The sequence below is a fragment of the Scyliorhinus canicula genome, chromosome 3 (assembly GCF_902713615.1).
Source record: "Scyliorhinus canicula chromosome 3, sScyCan1.1, whole genome shotgun sequence".
Classification (NCBI taxonomy): domain Eukaryota; kingdom Metazoa; phylum Chordata; class Chondrichthyes; order Carcharhiniformes; family Scyliorhinidae; genus Scyliorhinus; species Scyliorhinus canicula.
The window spans coordinates 197908183-197931974 of NC_052148.1; the positions used below are offsets into that span (position 1 = coordinate 197908183).

A 23792-nucleotide genomic window follows, 5' to 3' on the forward strand; every position below is an offset into this window, starting at 1 on the left:
CCCCACTCTTTGCTTTCTATTAATTATCCAATCCTCTATCCATGCTACTACTTTACCCTTAATGCCATGCATCTTTATCTTATGCATCAACCTTTTGTCAAAGGCTTTTTGGAAATCCAGATATACCACATCCATTGGCTCCCCGTTATCTACTGCACTGGTAATGTCCTCAAAAAAATTCCATTAAATTAGTTAGGCACGACCTGCCCTTTATGAACCCATGCTGTGTCTGCCCAATGGGAGAATTCCTATCCAGATGCCTCGCTATTTCTTCCTTGATGATAGATTCCAGCATCTTCCCTACTACCGAAGTTAAGCTAACTGGCCTATAATTTCCTGCTCTCTGCCTACCTCCTTTTTTAAACAGTGGTGTCACATTTGCTAATTTCCAATCCACCGGGACCACCCCAGTGTCTAGTGAATTTTGGTAAATCATCATTAGTGCATCTGCAATTTCCCTAGCCATCTCTTTTAGCACTCTGGGATGCATTCCATCAGGGCCGGGAGACTTGTCTACCTTTAGCCCCATTAGCTTGCCCATCACTACCTCCTTAATGATAACAATCCTCTCAAGGTCCTCATCTGTCATAGCCTCATTTCTATCAGTCACTGGCATGTTATTTGTGTCTTCCACTGTGAAGACCGACCCAAAAAACTTGTTCAGTTCCTCAGCCATTTCCTCGTCTCCCATTATTAAAACATATAATGCCTCAGTTTGCATTTCCTTGGCATGGTATAATGGGGTGGATGGGGGGAGCATAAAATTACAGGCACGGGATTCCCTTCGGGATCCTGCCGCCCAGACCTGATCACAGTTTTACGCCGGGTTGGGCTGAGCCTGGGAGGGGAAGCCTTTCCAGGCCCCAATTAACATCATTAAGTGGCCACTTAATGGCCTTTTCCTGCTCAGGCTCAATTTTTAGGCTGGCGGATGGATGATAGACCAGCGATGGGGGAAGAGCTGAAACTGAGTTAAGTTTGATCCCGATCAGGGAGCGGGCGTGCCTCCATTGAATGCCCCGTCTGACTTTAGCACTCTCCCCTTCGGGTCCGGTGATTTGCGGATCTCCTTCCCCAAAACTCCAATCGTCTCTGTGATAATTTCAGGAGGCGCGTAGAGAAAGGCCAAAGTGTTTATCTTAAACTGAGAATAAAGCCACTACCGCAGCACGAAACAGCATCCCAGCCCCTTTCTATCGGAAACTACCGGTCTAGGTCAGGTGGCGACATTTAAAGGTCCCACTAATGATCCCCAGTGGGGCGGGCCTCTGCCCACTCACCACACAAACTCATATTCTACAAACCCATGGGGAGATCAATCTGCAATACTCTGTGGTCCTTGCCCACACTGTGACTTCCACAGACCTTCCCTACCACCCCTCCCACCTTTGACCCCTGTCACTTACCTTTACACACTTAAGTCCCAGCACTTAACTTTCGGTGGATGGCTGCAGTTCCTCTTTTGGCCACTGCAGTGCTGTTCCTGGAAAGAATGGAGAGCTGCCGTCCAATTAGATAGGCCGTACAGCTCTCCAAGGCGGGAATTCTTCCCGATGATGGGTATCAGTCGCATCTTCTGCCAATTAACACTTTGTTAGAGCATGAAATGGCTGAGCCCCTGCCAAAATGAAAATACTGAAGTAGGCCAGTCTATCTGAAAAATCCCATCGGTCAATGTTTTGTGGTCATGATGTTGAGATGCCGGCGTTGGACTGGGGTGAGCACAGTAAGAAGTCTTACAACACCAGGTTAAAGTCCAACAGGTTTGTTTCAAACACGAGCTTTCGGAGCGCAGCCTGAGGAAGGAGCTGCGCTCCGAAAGCTCGTGTTTGAAACAAACCTGTTGGACTTTAACCTGGTGTTGTAAGACTTCTTACAATGTTTCGTGGTAACTGTTGATCAGCAGTGCCTGAAAACATGCTAACCAGAAATGGCATCTCACAGATCTTTCATGGGCTCCAAAAATGGGGGAAAATTCAACATTGTTGCATCAACTTCAGCATGGATCCGGCTCCAGTTTCAGGACTCTTGTGTGAAATTCGAGTTGGAGCTTGATGTACCATCAATTGAACGCGAAACAAGTTACTGAACAAAAGTATGGCTTCAATATACTAGATGTTAGCCCTGCGGTCGATTACAGTAGAAGGACGACCGCCGGGAGTACTGGGTATTTATACCCCGCCCTGGAGGCGGGGTTAACTCAGCCTCTCGACCAATCAGGGAGCCGTCACATGACTGGTCTCAACCAACCGGTCGAGAGGCACATGACCGACCAGGGCCAGTGGTAAACTGGTGTTCTGCACCAATGGCAGGCAGCTATGCTAATCATACCACCACAGAGCTTATGCTCAGACAAGCTTTTTCCAGATCCACAGCAGCGTACCAGTGTTTTTAGTTGCATAACTGGCAATGTGCTTCAGCTGCACACCTGAACTGTAAGGCCAAAGCTTGCCAGAAATTGTGCCACGGCATCATTGTAATAATCATGCCAAGATGCTGATTCATATCATGCTTTCGGAGGCAACTCGGCTGTAAAACAAAAGCAATAAAGTTGTATTTCCCCCCAAGATTGCTTCAACAATGTGTTACCAGGGTCATTAAGTCAAAATTGTGCTGTCAAGGTTCTGTTCCTATTACATGATGGATACATGTGTAATACGGGGAGGCACACTGAAGATGTACATTTTCAAGGCCTGGAAGATCTCACAGGAATGGGGAACAAGAGACGGAGAGGCAGTGGCGCTGCTGAGGTGCATTCAGATTTCCATATGCAACTGGCTGTAAAGTATGAGACCAGCTGAAGTCCAGCTGAATGATTCAGAAGTGGGAGGCAGGCAAAGACAAGCCTGAGACCCTGAAAGACGGAGAGGCCTGAGAGAAGATTATTCTTCTGGAAGATGGGAGGGAGATGTTGTTGCTAACTGTAGTTCTTTCTGCCATTATTTTGAACTCCTTATGAAATTATTTGATACATGTTATTCAGTTGAACATAGGATACCGATGTCAGAAGTCCTTATTGGCATATTATCCAGGCATCAAATATTTGTGAGCAAGTCTTCTTACTGTGTTGGTAGGCTGTTTAGCCACAGGGTAACTTTGTGGGCTTGCTGGACCTTGCCTGTCACTATCTGTCAATCAGACAAGCACATTTCCAACTTGACAGGAAACAAAAGTAAGAACCCCAGTAACTTTCCCCTCACTTTTCCAGTAATGCACAGGTCATTGCAACACTTCACCATTGTTCCAGCTGATATCATGGACCTTGAGTGAGCCGTGGAACCTCCTGGACTCGACAGTGCTGCTGCTCATTTTAAATGAGGGATCCTTGGCGTCAATCCCGCCCCCGTCGTGGCCCGAATTCTCCGCCACCCGGGAATCGGCGGGGGCGGGGATCGCGTCACACCGGTCAGCGGGCCCCCCCACGGCAATTCTCTGGCCCGCGATGGGCCGAAGTCCCGCCGCTGACAGGCCTTTCCCGCCGGCGGGAATCAAAGCACATCTGGTGCCGGCGGGATTGGCAGCGCGGGCGTGCGCCGGGGATACCCTCCCCTGCACATGTGCCGGTATGACATCAGCAGCCGCTGACGCACCGGCGCATGCGCGGACTTCGGGCGGCCGGCAAAGGCCTTTCAGCCCCGGCTGGCGGGGCGCCAAAGGGCGTTCGCCCAGGCCGGCGGAGAATTCCGTACCTTTGGGGAGGCACGACGCCGGAGTGGTTCCCGCAACTCCGTCCCGCCGGGACCCCCGCCCCGCCGGGTAGGGGAGAATCCCGGCCCTTGTCTGTGGTGAGTTGAATAACATTTGCAACAAGTGACCAGTGATCTCTTTAATTTGCTCTGTCAGATTGGTCATTGACAGAATATTTTAATAGTGCAATATACCTGGCATATGTTAATGTGTTCACGTAGGTGAATGTGTGTATGTTTGGGGAGGAAGGGTTTATTTGCTGTGTGACAGCTAAAGCAGGTTTATTAGCTGCAACCGTCTGCATCTATTCTGGCAAATTTTATGAGGAGAAAAAAATGTTGGTGTTATAGAACACACTAGCAATCTTGACTAACATCACGCATGCTGGCAAAGTGTTGTTCTGACACAGAAAGTATGCAGATACGTTCTATTTTCATGCTGTTGTCAAAGTACATTATTAAAATATTTTGCATTGGTTTCTTTAGTTTCATACTTTAGTAAATATTGGGTTTGATCAACTCACATTGCTTTCACCATTAATTATCCCCAGTCCATTAAAAGCTATTTTCATTGTCTATATATATCATGCAAACTGTGAAAATCTTCAGCACACCTAATCAATTGAGAATGTGATCTAGAACAGCATTAATACAAGTTTAAGAATATGTGCATGAATTCCTTCAACAACAAAAAAAGCTTCGAAGTAACATTTAAGATCAAACTTGCAATTAGAATTACAACCATCAAGCATAGTTAAATATTACTCTTGCAGCATTTCAGTCAGCCTTTCCTATGCACAGTATAATTGTCTTTTCAGCATTAAGGCTAGCAACTAACTACGATTTGTGCTTGACTGGAGCTGCCTAGTTACTCTTACTAGATTTAAGGAGCAAAATTGGATAGCTCCTGAAAACGGCTATGGTGATCATTAATCTGCGTCCATTTCTTCCGATCAGGCACATACAAACTTTGTGCCCCCTATTTATTTAATTGATTGTGGCATGCAGTTGGTGCCAAATGTACTGTTGAGTGACTGCACATCTCAACAAGGGCCCTAGGTTTGGGACATGCTTGTATCACTCAAAACTGGCCTGCATTACTTTAGGTTAGCCTGAACCTCTTTAAAGGGCTGATGCCATCTGCTTGGACCATGTACACAAAGTGGCTGAGGAAGAGAGCCTGGCTTGCAAGAACAGTGACTAATGGTGCAACAGGAGAAGTTTATAAAATGGTACACTGAACACCTTGGTGCAGTAGGTGAAGAGAACAGCTTTGCTCGCCAGTGCAGGTGCGTGGCAACCCAATCTCTGGACACCTACCGTGGTCTCCAGACCCACCCAACGCCCCAACTCACTTATAACACCCCACCTCCGAAGGGCAAGGAACCCCGGACCCAATCCCCAGCACAGGCACCCAGCCAGTGCCAGGCTGTCATCCAGGCAGCACTACCAGGGTGCCCAAGTGGTATTGCCAGGGTGCCAGACTTGCAATGCCCAGGTGCCATTAGCAGTGCTAGGGTGCCAACCTGCCCCGTGGCCGACTATCCGGGGGCTTCTGATTGCCTGGGAGACCTCCCTCACCCAGTGCCTTTCTGCCTGGTCCCCGTTTGTGGAGGCCAGTGCGAAACAGCACCCGGCTGGGGTCTCCTCGGCGAGGGAATTCAATCTTGGGCACTGGTTCGATCCACCGAGTGCATATTCAAGTGTGCCCAACTGCACACTTAAACATGTAAATTTACGTCCCACCCACTATGGGCAGGATCCAGATCGCACCGTCTCGAGAGATCCCATTAGATTTCGCAAGCCACGGCGAGCTGGCTAAATCTCACAAGAGGCCTCTCGTAAGACGTACCGGCCGTGTGGCATCACAAGTCAGGAGGGATGTGACCATTACATTTTGTATTTTGTTTAGTTGGCAGGCTGAAGAAGAGTGTTTAGTTGAAAAACCAGACCAGGTGATTTGATCGGTTCAGATTATTTTTGGTGCTTTTTCTTATGCTTACAGTTATGTAATTTGTTTATGGTGCTGCTTTATAAATATGGGGCAGGATTCTCTGAGCCTCCGCCCGGAATCGCGCACAGCGCGGGGACGTAAAATGGGCACCAAACCCACTATCGGGTCCGACACCGCACCCGCGATTCTCTGGTCGCCGGAGAATCACCGCGAATCTGGCACGACACAGTCCGCGGCCGCCCTGGTGAGGGGCAGGGTGGATCCTTCGGCGGGGGGGGGGGGGGGGGGGGGGGGGGGATCTCCATGACAGCCAGGGTTCCGATCGGTGGTCACCGATCAGCGGGTGCGCACGATCTGGGGGGGGGGCTATCTTCTTGGTGCCGGTCTGCGGTGTGGGTCAGCCATGTCGCACCGCGCAGCCGACCGAGGCCGCTGCCATGCGCGGACCCCCGACCGGAAGTGCAGGGCCCCGTATCAGCAACCGGAGCTGTGAGGAGCACTCCGGGGCCCTACTAGCCCCCTGGAAATCACAGAATCACCCTGAACCTACTCCAGGTAAGACCAGAGTGATTCGCCCGCGTTTTCCGCGGGCATGGGGACATAGCCCCATTACTGTAGAATTCCACCCATGAAGTTTGAGCAAATGGGTGAAAATGTGACACTAAGTTTTGCATATGCCCATTTAGATGTGAAGGCTGAAGAGTGGCAGATGAAATGTCCATCAAACATGGTGCTATTATATTCTTATTAGCACACCCCTTTCCCAATCAGCTCCAGGTCAAAAGCACCCAAGCTTAATTATGCTGCTGTGCCATTTCAGATGTCAACTACGAATCAGCGGTAGCACTCTCATCTCAAAGTCAAAAGGCTGTAGGTTACAGGCCCCCACTAAAACCTGAGCACATAATTTAGGCTGACATTTCAGTAGTTTTGAAGAGTGTGTGCTGTTGGAAGTACCATATTTTAGATGGTGCATTAAGCCCACTCTGTGTCTGTCCTCCCGAGAGGCTATGAACATCCAATGGCAGTATTTTAAAGAAAATTTGAGAGGTTCTTCCTCAACATCTATTCCTCAATCAATATCACTAAAAAAAGATTATGTGGCCATCTACGCCACTGCCATTTGTGATACCTTAGTGTTCACAAACCGGCTGTCACATTTCCTAAAATACACCAGTGGCTAAATCTAAAATGTACTCAATTGGCTGCGAAGCTCCTTGAGATGTCTCGGGTCATGGAAGGCAATTTATATTCAAGTCAGACCGTGCAGTTCCAAACCATCTCTTTACGCTTTCATAGGATGCGGGTGTTACTGGTACGGTCAGTATGTGTGCCCATCCTTAATGGATCATGAACTAAGGGCTTGGCAGGACATTTTAGAGGGCAGTTAGGATTGGATTGGATTGGTTTGGATTTGTTTATCGTCACGCGTACCGAGGTACAGTGAAAAGTATTATTCTGCGTACAGTTCAGACAGATCATTCCGTACATGAAAAGAAAATTTGTAGGGCAAACATAAAATACACAATGTAAATACATAGACACAGGCATCGGTGAAGCACACAGGAGTGCCGTACTACTCAATAGAGGAGATCTGTGAAGAGATCAGATTAGTCCATAAGAGAGTCCTTTAGGAGGTTGGTAACAGCAGGGAATAAGCTGTTTTTGAATTTTTTACTGCGTTTTCTCAGACTTTTGTGTCTCCTGCACGTTGGAAGAAGTTGGAAAAGTGATTAACGCATGTGGGAGGGGTCTTTGATTATGCTGCCCACTTTCCCAAGGCAGTGGGAGGTGTAGACAGAGTCAATGGACACGAGGCGGGTTTGAGTGATGGACTGGGCTGTGCTCATGATGCTCTAAAGTTTCTTACGGTCTTGGGCCGAGCAGTTGCCATACCAGGCTGTGATGCAGCCAGATAGGATACTTCCTAAGGTGCATCTGTAAAAGTTGGAAAGAGTCAATCATGTGGGTCTGGAATCACATGTGGCCTAACTGGGTAAGGAGAGCAGATCTCCTTCCCCAAATGGATATTTATGGCAATCAATGATAATTACCACGGTAATCAATGATAGTTGTCATGGTAATCAATGATAGTTGTCATGATCACCATTACTGAGACTAGAGCAGGAATTCTACGGTCATCGGAATTCATTTTTCCTGCTGGCAGCCCCACTCGCCAGTGGGTTTCGTGGAGGCAGGAGGTAGTTTCAATGGTAAATCCCATTGACAAGTGGCGGGAGGATAGAATCCCACCGCCAGCGCAAGGCACGCGGCCGAGAAACGCACGGATGGGGGACCAGAGAATCCAGCCCTAGATTTCAATTTCAGATTTTATTAATTGAATTCAAATTAAATCAACTGCTGTACTCCAGTGACATTACCACTATGCCATTGCCTTCCCTAAATTCCAATGCGCAATGTATTATTCTGCTGGTAAAAGGTACACGTGTAGCATAAAATGATGCAGCACAGAAAGCCATTCCATCCATTCTGCTTGTGCTGATTCTTTTAAGAGATGTCAAATTAGCTCCAGATTTCCCACTGCCCTGCAAGTGTTTTCACTTCAAATATATATCCACTTTATTTTTAAAAGTTACAATTGAATCTCCTTCCACCATTCTTTCACATAGCGCTTTCCAATCATAAAAGTGCATATGATGCTCTTCAGTTCTCCTCTGGTTCCCTTATATCAGTGTCGTCTGGCGGTCTGCCCTCCCACCGGTGGGAATAGTTTCACCCTATTCACTATCAAAACAGTTCATAATTTTGAACACCTCCAACAAACTTCCTCTTTAAGGTTTCTACTGAGAACAATCCCAGATTCTCAATCTAGATTTTCCACCTAACTGATATCCCTTTATGGGTACAAAATCTTACTAAGCAAGGAGATTCTCAGGTCATTCAGAGGTCAATTGCTATTTGGTCTGAGCACTTTGATAATTGGGATATGCGTATCAGTTTTAGGTTTCTGCTTGGAAGCATATAGCATCTTAACATATTTTGCACTTGAAATAAAGCATACTATCTGAATGCACCATCCAAGTGTGGGATCTTGCATTCATCTTTAATCTACTAGCTGATCTCTTGTGGTGTTGCCCACTGAAATTATATTTTGTCTATGCATCCAAGAGTTTATAGTGAGTATTAAACCCTCTGCCTTTTACCTTGTATGATGTGGAGATGCCGGCGTTGGACTGGGGTGAGCACAGTAAGAAGTCTTACAACACCAGGTTAAAGTCCAACAGGTTTGTTTCAAACACTAGCTTTCGGAGCACTGCTCCTTCCTCAGGTCAGAAGGGGCAGTGCTCCGAAAGCTAGTGTTTGAAACAAACCTGTTGGACTTTAATCTGGTGTTCTAAGACTTCTTACTTTAATTTGTACAAAGATGTTGTGCCCTCCATGTTTTGGCATCTCTCCAATCATCTGTAACTACTGGGTAAGTCACAGGCTGCCATGAGTGAAGAAAAGTGATGGCGAGTAGCAACAACGCGGACTTCCGGTGGCGGCGATGACGTAGGAAGCTGCACATTTGGGAGCTCCCGATTCAAACGGACTTTTCGGCTCTATTTAGAGCCCAAAACGGAATTTTTTCGACGTCTCCCGGTGGGAGAAGGTGTGCTGATCGACTTTCTCCGCATTTCATGACTCGAACTTGGAGTGGAAAGGGGGAAAAAACGGCAGCAGCTCCCCAGATAAAACGGGGGAAGGATTCCAAGATGGTGGCCGGCGGAGCACCAGAGGAGTGGAGGCTGTAGGCCCAGGAGCAGCAAGCTGCTCTCCTGCGCTGTTTTGAAGACTTTAAGGCTGAGGTGCTGAGCTCTCTGCAGGAAACGAATAAAAAGCTCTTGGAGATTCAGACGACCCAGGGTGCTGCCATCCAGGCGTTGCAGGCGCAGGCCACTGAACGAGAGGAGGAGGCCGTGGTCCTCGTGAGTAAGGTGGAGGGGCACGAGGCACTCCACAAGAAGTGGCAAGACCGCTTCGAGGAGCTTGATCACCGCATGAGGCGGAAGAATTTGAGGATCTTGGGCCTTGCGGAGGGGGCTGGAGGAGTCGGACCTACGTGGCCACGATTCTGAACTCGTTAGTGGGGGCAGGATCTTTCCATCTGCCCCTGGAGCTGGAGGGAGCCCACAGAGTACTGGCCAGAGGCCTAAGGAGAACAAACCCCCGCATGCGGTGCTGGTGAGGTTCCACCGGTACAGTGATCGGGGGTGTGTGCTGCGCTGGGCCAGGAAGGTGAAGAGCAGCAATTGGGAGAATGGGGTAGTACGGATCTACCAGGATTGGAGTGCGGAGGTGGCTAAGCGGCAGTCCGGGTTTAATCGGACGAAGGAGGTGCTCTATAAGAAGAAGATAAAGTTTGGAATGTTGCAGCCCGCGCGCTTGTAGGAATCTTATTTGGATCGGCATTATTATTTTGATTCCCGGAGGAGGCGTGGGCCTTCGTGCGGACGGAGAAGCTGGACTCGAACTAGGGGTTGGGGTTGCGGGGTCGGTTGTAATGCTTTATTGCTGGTTTCTGCTGTTGCTGTGTTTTTTTTTCTGTACTTTTGTAATTTTGATATGGTTAGTTATTGGGGTGTTGTTCTGTTTTTTGCTGGGGGGCATTGTTTGGGTTTTGTATCTTGCGGGGGGGTTTGTTGTATTCTGTATAGGGTTGGGGGTATGGAGCTGGGCTGGTATTTGGGAGCTGCGTCAGAAGGGTGTGGTGGGGCAGTGCGAAAGCGCGGGCTTTCCTCTGGTTTCCCGCGTTGCGGGCCGGGGGGTGGAGATGATGACGGGGGGGGGCCTCAACTGGTTCCTTCCGTGCTGGAGTGGTGCCTTGAGGAGGGACAGGATGGGGGATGATCCCACTTTGGGAGGGGTCGGTTTATTGGCGGGAGTTTCCGGGGTCAGCAGAAGTTAGCTGACCCACGGAAGTACTATGGAGGACGGTTCGCGGCCAGGAAGGTTCCTAGCCTGGGTGGGGAGGGAGGGGGGAAAGGGGAATACCGGGTTGCTGCTGGTAGGGTCAGGAAGGAGCTGGTGTGGGCCGGGGGGACAGAGGTGAGGTGTTGTCGCTGTGGGGAGTGGGTCGGGCGGGGGGTGCTGGCCTGGGGCGGGCAGTCGACGGGCTATGGCTAGTCGACGGGGAGGGGGGCGGGACGCCCTCTGATCCGGTTGGTCACCTGGAATGCGAGAGGACTGAATGGGGCAGTGAAGCGGTCTAGGGCACTTGCTCATCTGAGGGGGCTAAAGGCAGATGTGGCAATGCTTCAGGAGACCCACCTGAAGGTGGCGGACCAGGTCCGTCTGAGGAAGGGGTGGGTGGGGCAGGTTTTCCACTCTGGGTTGGATGTGAAGCACCGGGGAGTGGCGATTCTGGTGGGGAAAAATGTGTCGTTTGAGGCATCTGAGGTGGTGGCGGATAAGGGGGGTAGGTATGTTATGGTTAGGGGCAGGCTACAGGGAGAGAAGGTGGTACTGGCTAGTGTGTATGCCCCAAATTGGGATGATGCGGGCTTTATGAGGCGTATGCTGGGACGGGTCCCGGATCTAGAGGCAGGAGGTCTGATTATGGGGGGGGGGACTTCAATACGGTGTTGGATCCTTCACTGGATCGGTCCAGTTCAAAGACAGGTAGGAGGCCGGCGGCGGCCAAGGTACTGAGGGGGTTTATGGACCAGATGGGAGGGGTGGACCCATGGAGGTTTGTGAGGCCGAGGGCACGCGAGTACTCTTTCTTCTCCCATGTACATAGGGTTTATTCTCGGATAGACTTCTTCGTGGTGAGTAGGGGACTGATTCCGAGAGTGGAGGAGGCCGAATATTCGGCCATTGCAATCTCCGACCACGCTCCGCATTGGATGGAGTTGGAGATGGGGGAGGTGCGGGACCAGCGCCCATTGTGGCGGTTGGATGTGGGGTTGTTGGCAGAGGAGGAGGTGTGCAGGAGGGTCCGGGCAAGTATTGAGGGGTACCTTGAGGTGAATGATACGGGGGAGGTCCGGGTGGGGATGGTCTGGGAAGCCTTGAAGGCAGTGATTCGTGGGGAGCTGATATCCATCCGGGCACACAGGGAGAGGAGCGAGAGGAGTGAGAGGGATAGACTGGTGGGGAAGATGCTGGAGGTAGATAGGAGGTACGCAGAGACACCAGAGGAGGGATTGTTGGGGGAGCGGTGCAGCCTACAGGCTAAATTTGATTTGCTGACCACTAGAAAGGCGGAGGCACAGTGGAGGAAGGCACAAGGGGCAGTGTATGAACATGGTGAAAAGGCGAGTAGGATGCTGGCTCATCAGCTCCGCAAGCGGGATGCGGCTAGGGAAATTGCTGGAGTGAGAGATAAGAGTGGGAATGTGGTGCGGAAGCGGGTAGAGATGAATGAGGTCTTCAAAGACTTTTACGGGGAACTGTACCGGTCGGAGCCAACGGTGGAGAGGAGGGGAATGGAGAGGTTTCTCGACGGGCTATCTTTCCTGAAGGTGCAGGAGGAGCAGGTGGAGGGGTTGGGGGCGCCGATTGAGCTGGAGGAGCTGGTTAAGGGGATCGGGCAGATGCAGTCAGGGAAGGCGCCGGGGCCGGATGGGTTCCCGGTGGAGTTTTATAAAACGTTTGTGGACCTAGTGGGCCCCTTGCTGGTGCGGACACTTAATGAGGTGTGGGAAGGGGGGGCTTTGCCCCCGACGATGTCACGGGCGCTGATTTCTTTAATCTTAAAGAGGGACAAGGACCCCCAGCAGTGTGGTTCATACAGGCCCATATCTCTCCTTAATGTGGATGCCAAGGTGCTCGCAAAGATCCTGGCCGCCAGGATAGAGGACTGTGTGCCAGGGGTTGTACACGAGGACCAGACAGGTTTTGTTGAGGGAAGGCAGCTGAACACGAATGTGCGGAGGTTGCTGAATGTCACCATGGTGCCGGCGATTGAGGGGGAGGCTGAGATAGTGGTGGCGCTGGATGCGGAGAAGGCCTTCGATAGAGTGGAGTGGGGGTATTTATGGGAGGTGTTGGGGAGGTTTGGATTTGGTGAAGGGTTTATTAGATGGGTGAGGCTGCTATATGAGGCCCCGATGGCGTGTGTGACCACGAATGGGAGGAGGTCGGAGTACTTCCGGCTTTACCGAGGGACCAGGCAGGTTTGCCCCCTGTCCCCCTTGTTGTTTGCATTGGCAATCGAGCCGTTGGTGATGGCGTTGAGGGATTCAGGGAGGTGGAGGGGTTTGGTGCGAGGTGGGAAGGAACATAGGGTGTCGTTGTGTGCCGATGACCTGCTACTGTATGTGGCGGACCCGGTGGGAGGGATGCCGGGAGTGATGGAGCTGCTAGCTGAGTTTGGGACCTTTTCAGGCTTTAAACTAAATCTAGGCAAGAGTGAGGTGTTTGTGGTGCACCCTGGGGACCAGGAGGAGGGAATTGGTAGGCTCCCGCTTAGGAGGGCAGGGGAGAGTTTTAGGTACCTGGGGGTGCAGGTGGCTGGGGACTGGGGGACTCTTCACAAGCAAAATTTCACCAGGCTTGTGGATCAGATGGAGGAGGAGTTCAAGAGGTGGGACATGCTGCCATTGTCGTTGGCTGGGAGGGTACAGTCCGTCAAAATGACGGTGCTTCCGAGGTTCTTGTTCCTTTTTCAGTGCCTGCCCATCTTCATCCCCAGGGCCTTCTTTAGGAGGGTGACTAGCAGTATTTTGAGCTTTGTGTCGGCACATGGGACTCCGAGAGTGAAGAGGGTTTTCCTGGAGCGAGGGAGGGATAGATGCGGGCTGGCGCTGCCCAACCTTTTGGGGTACTATTGGGCGGCCAATATGTCAATGGTGCGATGGAGGGGGAGCGGCGTGGAAAAGAATGGAGATGGCGTCTTGCAGAGGTACGAGCCTGGGTGCCTTGGTAACGGCACCGTTGCCGCTCTTTCTTAAGAGGTATACCACGAGCCCGGTGGTGGCGGCGACCCTAAGAATCAGGGGACAGTGGAGACGGCATAGGGGGGAAACAGGGGGCTCGATGGAGGCTCCATTAGGTGGAAATCATCGGTTCATCCCGGGGAACATGATGGGGGATTTAGGGGGTGGCAAAGGGTGGGCATCAGTAAATTGAGGGACCTGTTTATTGGTGGGACGTTTGTGGGCCTGGGGGAACTGGAAGATAAATTTGGGCTCCCCCAAGGGAACATGTTCAGATACTTGCAGGTAAAGGCGTTTGCTAGGCGACAGGTAGAGGAATTCCCTTTGTTGCCCTCGCGGAAGGCGATGGAGAGTGCTTTCGGGGGTGTGGGTCGGAGAGGGGAAGGTGTCTGACATTTATAAGATAATGCAGGAGGTGGAGGAGTCGTCAGTGAAGGAGCTGAAGGCTAAATGGGAGGGGGAACTAGGGGAGCAGATAGAGGACGGGACTTGGGCGGAGGCCTTGGAGAGAGTCACCTCTTCCTCTTCATGTGCGAGGCTTAGTCTCATCCAATTCAAGGTGCTGCACCGGGCCCACATGTCCGTGACTAGGATGAGTAGGTTCTTTGGGGGTGAGGACAGGTGCATCAGGTGTTCGGGGAGTCCAGCGAATCATGCCCATATATTTTGGGCATGCCCGGCACTGGAAGAATTCTGGAAGGGGGTGGCGGGGATGGTGTCGAGGGTGGTTGGATCCAGGGTCAAACCAGGGTGGGGACTCGCGATTTTTGGAGTTGCGGCGGAGCCGGGAGTGCAGGAGGCGAAAGAGGCCGGTGTGCTGGCCTCTACGTCCCTAGTAGCCCGGAGGAGGATCTTGATGCAGTGGAAAGATGCGAGGCCCCCAAGTGTGGAGACCTGGATCAGTGACATGGCGGGATTTATCAAATTGGAGAGGGTCAAATTTGCCCTGAGAGGATCAATGTAAGGGTTCTATAAACGGCGGCAGCCTTTTCTGGACTTCCTGGCTCAAAGATAGGTATCTTGGTCACTAGCAGCAGCAACCCTGGGGGGGGTTCTTTATTATTGCTTCTATTTTTTCTATGGTTATGTAACTTAACATTGTGTTAATTTAAGTTGTTGTTAATATGTTTTGTTGTTCATTGAGGATGGGCGAATGTTTATGATGGCTATCATTATTGTTATTGTTGGTATTTTAGTGCGGTTCGTTGTTGTTATATAAATACAAAATTTTTCAATAAAAATTATTTTTTTTAAAAAACAACGCAGCAGTACGAAGCTGTGTTGTCAACAGCTTTCGGACCCAAATTTGAGTGGGGCAACTAAGTGAGAGTAGCTGTAATCAACAAGGACATGCACCTTAACAGGCAGAGCAAAGAACAAAAATAGTGCACAGATGCAGAGGATTTGGGAGAATTGTATCATATGACGGGATCCAGCCAGTTAAGTATCAGTAATGCAGTGTTCCCATAGAACGGGGCAGCACGGTAGCACTGTGGATAGCACAATTGCTTCACAGCTCCAGGGTCCCAGGTTCAATTCCAGCTTGGGCCACTGTCTGTGCGGAGTCTGCACATCCTCCCCGTGTGTGCGTGGGTTCCCTCCGGGTTCTCCGGTTTCCTCCCACAGTCCAAAGATGTGCAAGTTAGGTGGATTGGCCATGATAAATTGCCCTTAGTGTCCAAAATTGCCCTTAGTGTTGGGTGGGGTTACTGGGTTATGGGGATAAAGTGGAGGTGTTGACCTTGGGTAGGGTGCTCATTCCAAGAGCCGGTGCAGACTCGATGGGCCAAATGGCCTCCTTCTGCACTGTAAATTCTATGATGAACTACCTAACTTGGAGATTCAAGAGGAGGACTAAAAATCATAATTAATGAACACCACTGAAATGAACCATGGGTGAGATTTTCCGGCTGTTTATGTCAGCAGGTTGTTCCATTCCTGTTGACCGTGCAACTCCACCGCAGATTTCCCGGTGGCGAAGATTCAGTGGGAAATCCCATTGACAGCGGCAGAACCAGGAGATCCCGCCGCCAGCCAAGGGCAGGCCACCACACGCCATCGAGAAACGCACCGCAGGGAGGCCAGAGAATCGCATAAAATTCAAGCATTACAACAAAAGCACAACGGAAATAGACTGAAATACACCATGGTAAAACAAAATGGAACAATCTCAGGACACAGGAAGCGTGATGTAAATAGGAAGTGCATGACTAGTGCAAAACATTTCAAATATTACAAATTATTTGATAGGTCTGTAGTTAGATAATTACAATTCTTGATTCTGGAGAAGTTTTTGGCCTTGTAGCATTTTCAGGTAGTGTAGGATTTATCTTCAGCATAGGCACTTTGGCTGCAAAACACAGTAAGAAGTAAAAATTAAAATCAATTTCCAGTTACAGGTAAGTTATCCCAAGGTGTTTAGAATGGACATGAATGTTCCAATAATGACATGAAAGCTTTAAAGAAAACAAATTGGGGAGGTGAAAGGGTGATGTCATTCTCACTCAATTCTCTCAATTATACATTTATTCCTTCATCCACATACACGTATTCACTCTGCTTGTGTTACACTATGAAATTAACTGTGTATGTTCAGGGTAATATTTAGATAGCTGAAGTCCATACATGAGATAACATTTAGTTTGGCAGAACTTTTAAAACATATTTATTAGCCCTCCAACCCATTGATGTACCAGCAATTGAACGTGAGACGAGTTGCTGGACAAAGTATGGCTTTAATCTACTAGATGTTAGCCCTGCGGTCGATTACAGTATAAGGATGACCGCCGAGAGTAGTGGGTATTTATACCCCACCCTGGAGGCGGGGTTAACTCAGCCTCTCGACCAATCGGGGAGCTGTCACATGACTGGTCTCAACCAACCGGTCGAGAGGCACATGACCGACCAGGGCCAATGGTAAGCCGGTGTTCTGCACCAATGGCAGGCAGCTATGCTAATCATACCACCACATTTCTCACCTGGTAAAAACACCATTTGGGAGGGGGTGTGGGGGGGGTGACGGGGGAGATTCCAACATTGATCCATATTCTGTGGCATGTCAGATGATTTCAGCCACGTATAGTGAGACTACAAATGGACTCAGCAGATTCAAATGAATCACAGAATCATAGAGCAAATGAAAAGGTTATTCAGACCCTCCTGGTACTTTGTCCAATTTAGAGCTTAAAAGCTAGGAGCAGGAGTAGGCCATCTGGTCCCTCGAGCCTGCTCAGCCATTCAATAAGATCATGGCTGATCTTTTTGTGGACTCAGCTCCACTTATCCGCCCGCTCACCGTAACCTTTTATTCCTTTACTGTTCTGTGGTGAATATATTCACCATAATGTATGCATGATACCATAACCTGTAATCTGTGACCTGGAAGTGGTGGTATGAACTGTACTGTAACCCCTGTATGGCTCCGCCTCTGGCTCCGCCCACACCAGGGCCATATATAAGCCGGCCTCTTGTGGGCGGCATTCATTTGTACTACTGACTCTGGCTGGGCAGGTTCATGACTAAGCCTACTATTCACTCGCTCTCTCTGCCTCACTGTGAATTGAAGGTATATCAATTTATTAGTCATAGACAGCACTATGGAAGCCGTTCTAAAGCCAGACAGGCTCAAACTCGACGCCCGCGCGTCCAAAGCCAAGGAAATATTCGAACATTGGCTCCGATGCTTCGAGGCCTACCTCGATTCCTCCACAACGCCTCCCACAGAGACTCTCAAGCTGCAACTCCTCCACGCCCGGCTGAGCCATCAAATCTCCGTAATGATTGAGAATGTGACCACATACAAGGTGGTGGTCACAACTCTCAAGGCACACTTCGTGAAGCCCGTTAATGAGGTGTTCGCCAGACATCTCCTCACTTCCCGCCGTCAACGCGCCGGGGAATCGCTGAATGAGTATCTCGAAACCCTGACTCTACTCACAAGGAAATGCAGCTATCAAGATGTGACGGCGGAGAAACATATGAACTCACAGATCCGGGACACATGCGTGGCAGGGGTCCGCTCGAACTATATCAGGCAGCGTCTGCTGGAAAACGGGACCTCCGACCTGCGGGAAATGGTAAAGCTAGCGACCTCACTAGAGGTGGCCTACCAGAACCTCAGCGCGTTCCCCACAGGCCTGCCGAACCCCTCGTGGATACCCTCATCACGACCCCCGTCGGACCCGACTATGTCGCAGGCCTGTGCCGCACGTCTGCCAGCCCAGCCCGGGGAACCACCGTGCTACTTCTGCGGCCAGGGCCAACACCCCCGGCAGCGCTACCCAGCCCGCACAGCAACGTGTAGCGATTGTGGGAAAAAGGGGCACTTCGCGAGGGTGTCTGGGCCGGCCGAAGGCCCAGAAATCAAAAGCACACCAGGCCCGACCCATGGACTCGCAGCCCCACAGACCCCACAATGCGACTGCGTGCCTGCCCGGAATGCCCCCGTCAGATGCGTCATCGGCAGCGTGCGACTCGTGGGGGCCGCCATCTTGGTCGCCGGCCCCAACACCGACCGACACATGCAACTCATGGGGGCCGCCACCTTGACCGCTGGCCCCAACACCGACCAACACGTGCGACCGATGGGGGCGGTCATCTTGGTCGCCATGTTCGCCCCACCCCGACATGTGCGACTCATGGGGGCTGCCAGCTTGTGACTCCACCGACCACACAGACTACCCGCAGCTGGGCGCAGTCACCCTCGACCAGTCGCAGCCAAAACAGCTGAAGAACTCCATGATGGTCGTCAGGGTCAACGGACACGAGACCCCCTGTCTTTTTGACTCCGGGAGCACAGAGAACTTTGTCCACCCTGACATGGTAAGGCGCTGCTCCCTCCACACCTACCCAGCCTCACAAACAATCTCCCTTGCCTCGGGTCCCATTCGGTTCAGATCCGGGGTACTGTATTGCCAATCTCGCGATGCAGGGCGCAGAGTAAACTCGTTTTAAGCTCTACGTCCTCCCCACCTCTGCGCCCCCCTACTGCTCGGATTGGACTTTCAATGTAGCCACTGAAGCCTGACCCTACAGTTCGGTGGATCCTTGCCCCCCCTAACGGTGTGTAGTCTCGCGACCCTCACCCCCCCCCCTTCACTCTTTGCGAACCTCACTCCTAACTGTAAGCCCACCGCCGCCAGGAGCAGACGATACAGTTCGCTGGACATGACATTTATCAAGTCGGAGGTCCAGCGACTGTTGAGTGAAGGGATCATCGAGGCCAGCAACAGCCCCTGGAGAGCGCAAGTGGTGGTCGTCCGGACCGGGGAAAAGAATCGGATGGTTGTGGACTACAGCCAGACAATTAACCGATTCACGCAACTCGATGCGTACCCCCTCCCCCACATAAAGGCGTCACTAATGGGGTCTCGATCTTTCAGAGAACGATGGACCGAATGGTAGACCAGTAAGGTTTGCGGGCTACATACCCGTACTTGGACAATGTCAACCTCCAGAGGTTCCTCCAGGCCGCCCAATCCCCCAATCTCACATACAACAAAGAAAAATGCGTCTTTCGTACTACCCCACTAGCCATCCTCGGCTATGTCGTAGAGAATGGAGTCCTAGGGCCCGACCCCGACCATATGCGACCGATGCCTGGGGCTGTTCTCCTACTACGTCCAGTGGGTCCCCAACTATGCAGACAAAGCCCGCCCACTTATTCAAACAACCACTTTTCCCCTAACGGATGAGGCCCGCGTGGCCTTCAGCCGCATCAAGGCCGATATCACAAAGGCCGCAATGCACGCGGTGGATGAGCCCATCCCTTTTCAGGTAGAGAGCGACGCATCAGACATCACACTGGCCGCCACACTCAACTAGGCGGGCAGGCCAGTAGCATTTTTCTCCAGGACCCTTCACGCTTCCGAAATTCGACACCCCTCGGTCGAGAAGGAAGCACAAGCCATAGTGGAAGCCTTGCCACACTGGAGGCACTACTTAGCCAGTAGGAAGTTCACCCTCGTCACCGACCAATGATCTGTAGCCTTCATGTTCATCAACGCACAACGGGGCAAAATAAAAAATGATAAAACCTTGAGGTGGAGGATCGAGCTCTCCACCTCAATCTACGATATCAAGTATCGTCTTGGGAAGCTCAACGAGCCCCCAGATGCCCTATCCCGCGGCACATGCGCCAGCCCGCAAGATGACCAACTTTGGGCCATCCACAATGACCTCTGCCACCCGGGGGTCACCTGGCTTACCCAATTCTTTAAGACCTATAATCTGCCCTTTGCCTCCGAGGAGGTCAAGGCCATGACCAGGGACTGCCAAGTGTGCGCGGAGTGCAAACCGCACTTCTACCAGTCAGATATGGCCCACCTGGTAAAAGCCTCCCGGCCCTTAGAGCGCCTAAGTATTGACTTCAAAGGGCCCCTCCCCTCCACCAACCGGAATATATACTTTCTCACCATCATCGATAAGTACTCCCGCTTCCCCTTCGCCGTTCCCTGCCCCGACATGACCACAGCCACCATAATAAAGGCACTGCACAGCATCTTCACGCTGTTCGGTTTCCCTGCCTACGTCCACAGTGACCGGGGCACATCGTCCTTGAGTGATAAGTTGTGTCAGTACCTGCTCAACAAAGGCATCGCCTCAAGCAGGACTACAAGCTATAACCCACAGGGAAACGGGCAGGTGGAGAGGGAGAACGCAATGGTATGGAAGGCCGTTCTTCTGGCCCTTAGGTCTAGACGTTTCCCCATCCCCCGCTGGCAGGAGGTCCTTCCTGACTCCCTCCACTCCATGAGATCGCTCCTCTGCACGGCCACGAACGAGACCCTCACGATCGTTTGTTTATCTTCCCCAGGAAGTCCATCTCCGAGGTCTTGCTTCCACCTTGGCTGAAAACTCCAGGACCATTCCTTCTCCGGAGGCACATCAGGAGCCATAAGACCGATCCCCTGGTCGAGAGGGTCCAGCTGCTGCACGCCAACCCCCAGTACGCTTACATCGCGCACCAGGATAGACGGCAAGATACGGTCTCCCTACGGGACCTGGCGCAAGCTGGTTCCTCCGCCAACGCGCCACCCCTGCCTACATTCCCCGCCCCTCCCCGCTGCCCACCGCCACTCACAGCGCCCCATACGCCCCCTGGGTCTCCTGTATTATCCCGCGCCAACACTGGCGCCACCCATCGACCCCCCCCCCCCCCCCCCCCCTCATCCTACCCCCGCACCCCAACCGTCTCCGGACTGAGGCTCAAGCTCCAGACACAACGCCCCTGGAGTCACCACCTGCGACAACTGTGCCCGCCGCACCACCAGAGCTGCGGAGGTCGAAGAGAACGATCCGGCCTCCAGATAGACTGAATATGTAATAACCCCACGTCACCCCACCCGCCAAACTTCATTTTTTTTTTAACAGGGGGGTGAATGTGGTGAATGTATTCACCATAATGTATGCATGATACCATAACCTGTGGCCTGGAAGTGGTGGTATGAACTGCTTCCAGGTACTGTACTGTAACCCCAGTATGGCTCCGCCTCTGGCTCCACTCACACCGGGGTGGCATTCATCTGTACTACTGACTCTGGCTAGGCAAGTTCATGACTAATAAAGCCTACTGTTCACTCGCTCTCTCTGCCTCACTGTGAATTGAAGGTATATCATGCTCAAAAATCTATCTACCTTTGCCTTAAAAACATTTAACTGCTTCACTGGGCAGGGAATTCCACAGATTCACAACCTTTAGGGTGAAGAAGTTCCTCTCAACTCAGTCCTAAATCTGTTCCCCCTTATTTTGAAGCTCAGCCCCCTAGTTCTAGGTTCACCCGCCAGTGGAAACAACCTCCCTGCTTCCATCCTATGTGCTCCCTTCATAATTTTATATGATTCTATAAGATGGCCCCCCTCATTCTTCGAAATTCCAATGAGTATAGTCCCAGTCTACTTAGTCCCTCCTCATAAGCTAATCCTCTCAATTCCGGAATCAATTAAGTGAATCTCTTCTGCACACCCTCCAGTGCCAGTACATCCTTTCACAAGGAGACCAAACCTGCACACAGTACTCCAGGTGTGGCCTCACCAGCAGCCTATACAGCTGCAACATAACCGCCCTGGTTTTTAAATTCCATTCCTCTAGCAATGAAGGACAAAATTCCAATTTGCCTTCTTAATTAGCTGCTGCACCTGAAAACCAACCTTTTGCGGTACATGCACAAGGATGCCCAGGTCCCTCTGCACAGCAGCATGCTACAACTTTTTTCCATTTAAATGAGAGTCCATTTTGCTGTTATTTCTACCAAAATGGATGATCTCACATTTATCGACATTGAACTCCATCTCTCAGACCCTTGCCAACTCACTTAAACTATCTATATCCCTCTGCAGACTTCCAGTGTCCTCTGCACACTTGGCTAATTTTAGTGTCATCTGCAAACTTTGACACATTACACTTGGCCCCAACTCCAGATCATCTATGTAAATTGTAAACAATTGCAGACCCAACACTGTTCACTGAGGCACATCACTAGCCACTGATCGCCAACCAGAAAAATACCCATTTATCCCCACTCTTTGCTTTATGTCAGTGAACCAATCCTCTATCCATGCTAATACATTACCCGTAATGTCATGAGCCTTTATCTTATACAGCAACCTTTTGTGGGGCATCTTGTCAAATGCCTTCTGGAAATCCAGATACACCACATCAACCTGTTCACCGTTGTCCACCGTACTTGTAATGTTCTCAAAGACTAAATTAGTCAAACATGACCTGCGCTATATGAACCCACTGGGACAATTTCTATCCACGTGTCTCGATATTTCTTCCTTAATGATAGCTTCGAGCATTTTCCCCACTACAGAAGTTAAGCTAACCGGCTAAGTTACCCGCCTTTTGTCTACCTCCTTTTTTAATCATGGCCTCACATTTGCTGTTTTCCAATCTGCAGGAACCGCTTCAGAGTCCAGCAAATTTTGGTAAATTACCACGAGCGCATTTGTTAGTTCCCCCACCACCTCTTTTAATACCCTGGGATACATTCCATCAGGGCCAGGAAACGTCTCTTCCTTTAGCCCCATTAGCTTCCCCAACACTATCTCCTTAGTGATAATGATCATTTCTAGGTCCTCACCTGCCATAGCCTCCTTGCCAACAAAAATTATTGGTATGTTATTTGTGTCTTCCACTGTGAAGACCGACACAAAATACCTGTTCAATGCCTCAGCCATTTCCTCATTTCCCATTATTAAATGTCCCTTCTCATCCTCTAAAAGACCAATGTTTACCTCAGCTACTCTTTTTCATTTTATATATTTGTGGAAACTTTTGCTGTCCATTTTTATATTCTGTGCAGTTTACTCTCATAATCTAACTTACTTTTCTTTCCAGTTTTTTTCGTGGCTTTTTGTTGACCTTTAAAGATGCCCCAATCCTCTAGTTTCCCACTAATCTTTGCCACTTTGTATGCCTTTTCTTTCAATTTGATACCTTTCTTTATTTCCTTAGATATCCCATGGCTGATTATCCTTTTCCTTTTCTTTCCTTCCTTTTCACTGGTATATACTTTTCGTAAGCACTGTAAAAAATCTCTTCGGAAGTCCTCCACTGTTCCTCAATTGTCCCACTACAAAGTCTTTGCTCCCAATCTACCCTAGCCAACTCCTCCCTCATACAATTCCAGTCTCCTTTGTTTAAGCACAAGGCACTAGTATTGGCTTTTACCTTCTCACACTCCATCTGTATTTTAAATTCAAACATACTGTGATCGCTCCTTCTGAGAGGATCCTTAACTATGAGATCATTAATTATTCCTGTCTCATTACACAGGACCAGATCTAGGATAGCTTGCACCCTCGTAGGATCCATTACATTCTGTTTGAGGAAACTATTGCGGATACATTAGAACATAGAACACAGAAAAATACAGCACAGAACAGGCCGTTCGGCCCACGAGGTTGTGCCGAACTTTTGTCCTAAATTAAGAACAAATTAATCTACACCCCATCATTCTACCGTAATCCATGTACCTATCCAATAGCCGCTTGAAGGTCCCTAATGTTTCCAACTCAACTACTTCCACAGGCAGTACATTCCATGCCCCCACTACTCTCTGGGTAAAGAACCTACGTCTGACTTCCCCCCTACATCTTCCACCATTCACCTTAAATTTATGTCCCCTTGTAATGGTTTGTTCCACCCAGGGAAAAAAGTCTCTGACTGTCTACTCTATCTATTCCCCTGATCATCATATAAACCTCTATCAAGTCGCCCTTCATCCTTCTCCGTTCCAATGGGAAAAGGCCTAGCACCCTCAACCT

General features: G+C 50.4%; 1 protein-coding gene across 1 annotated transcript in view; it reads right to left on the minus strand.

Annotated features, from left to right (window-relative positions):
* Positions 1–23792, minus strand: part of LOC119963211 — a 680876-nt gene that overhangs the window by 390286 nt on the left and 266798 nt on the right. The window contains exon 8 of the mRNA XM_038791968.1: positions 15794–15873. Coding sequence (XP_038647896.1) covers positions 15794–15873 — 80 coding nt within the window. The remainder of the gene's footprint in view (positions 1–15793; positions 15874–23792) is intronic.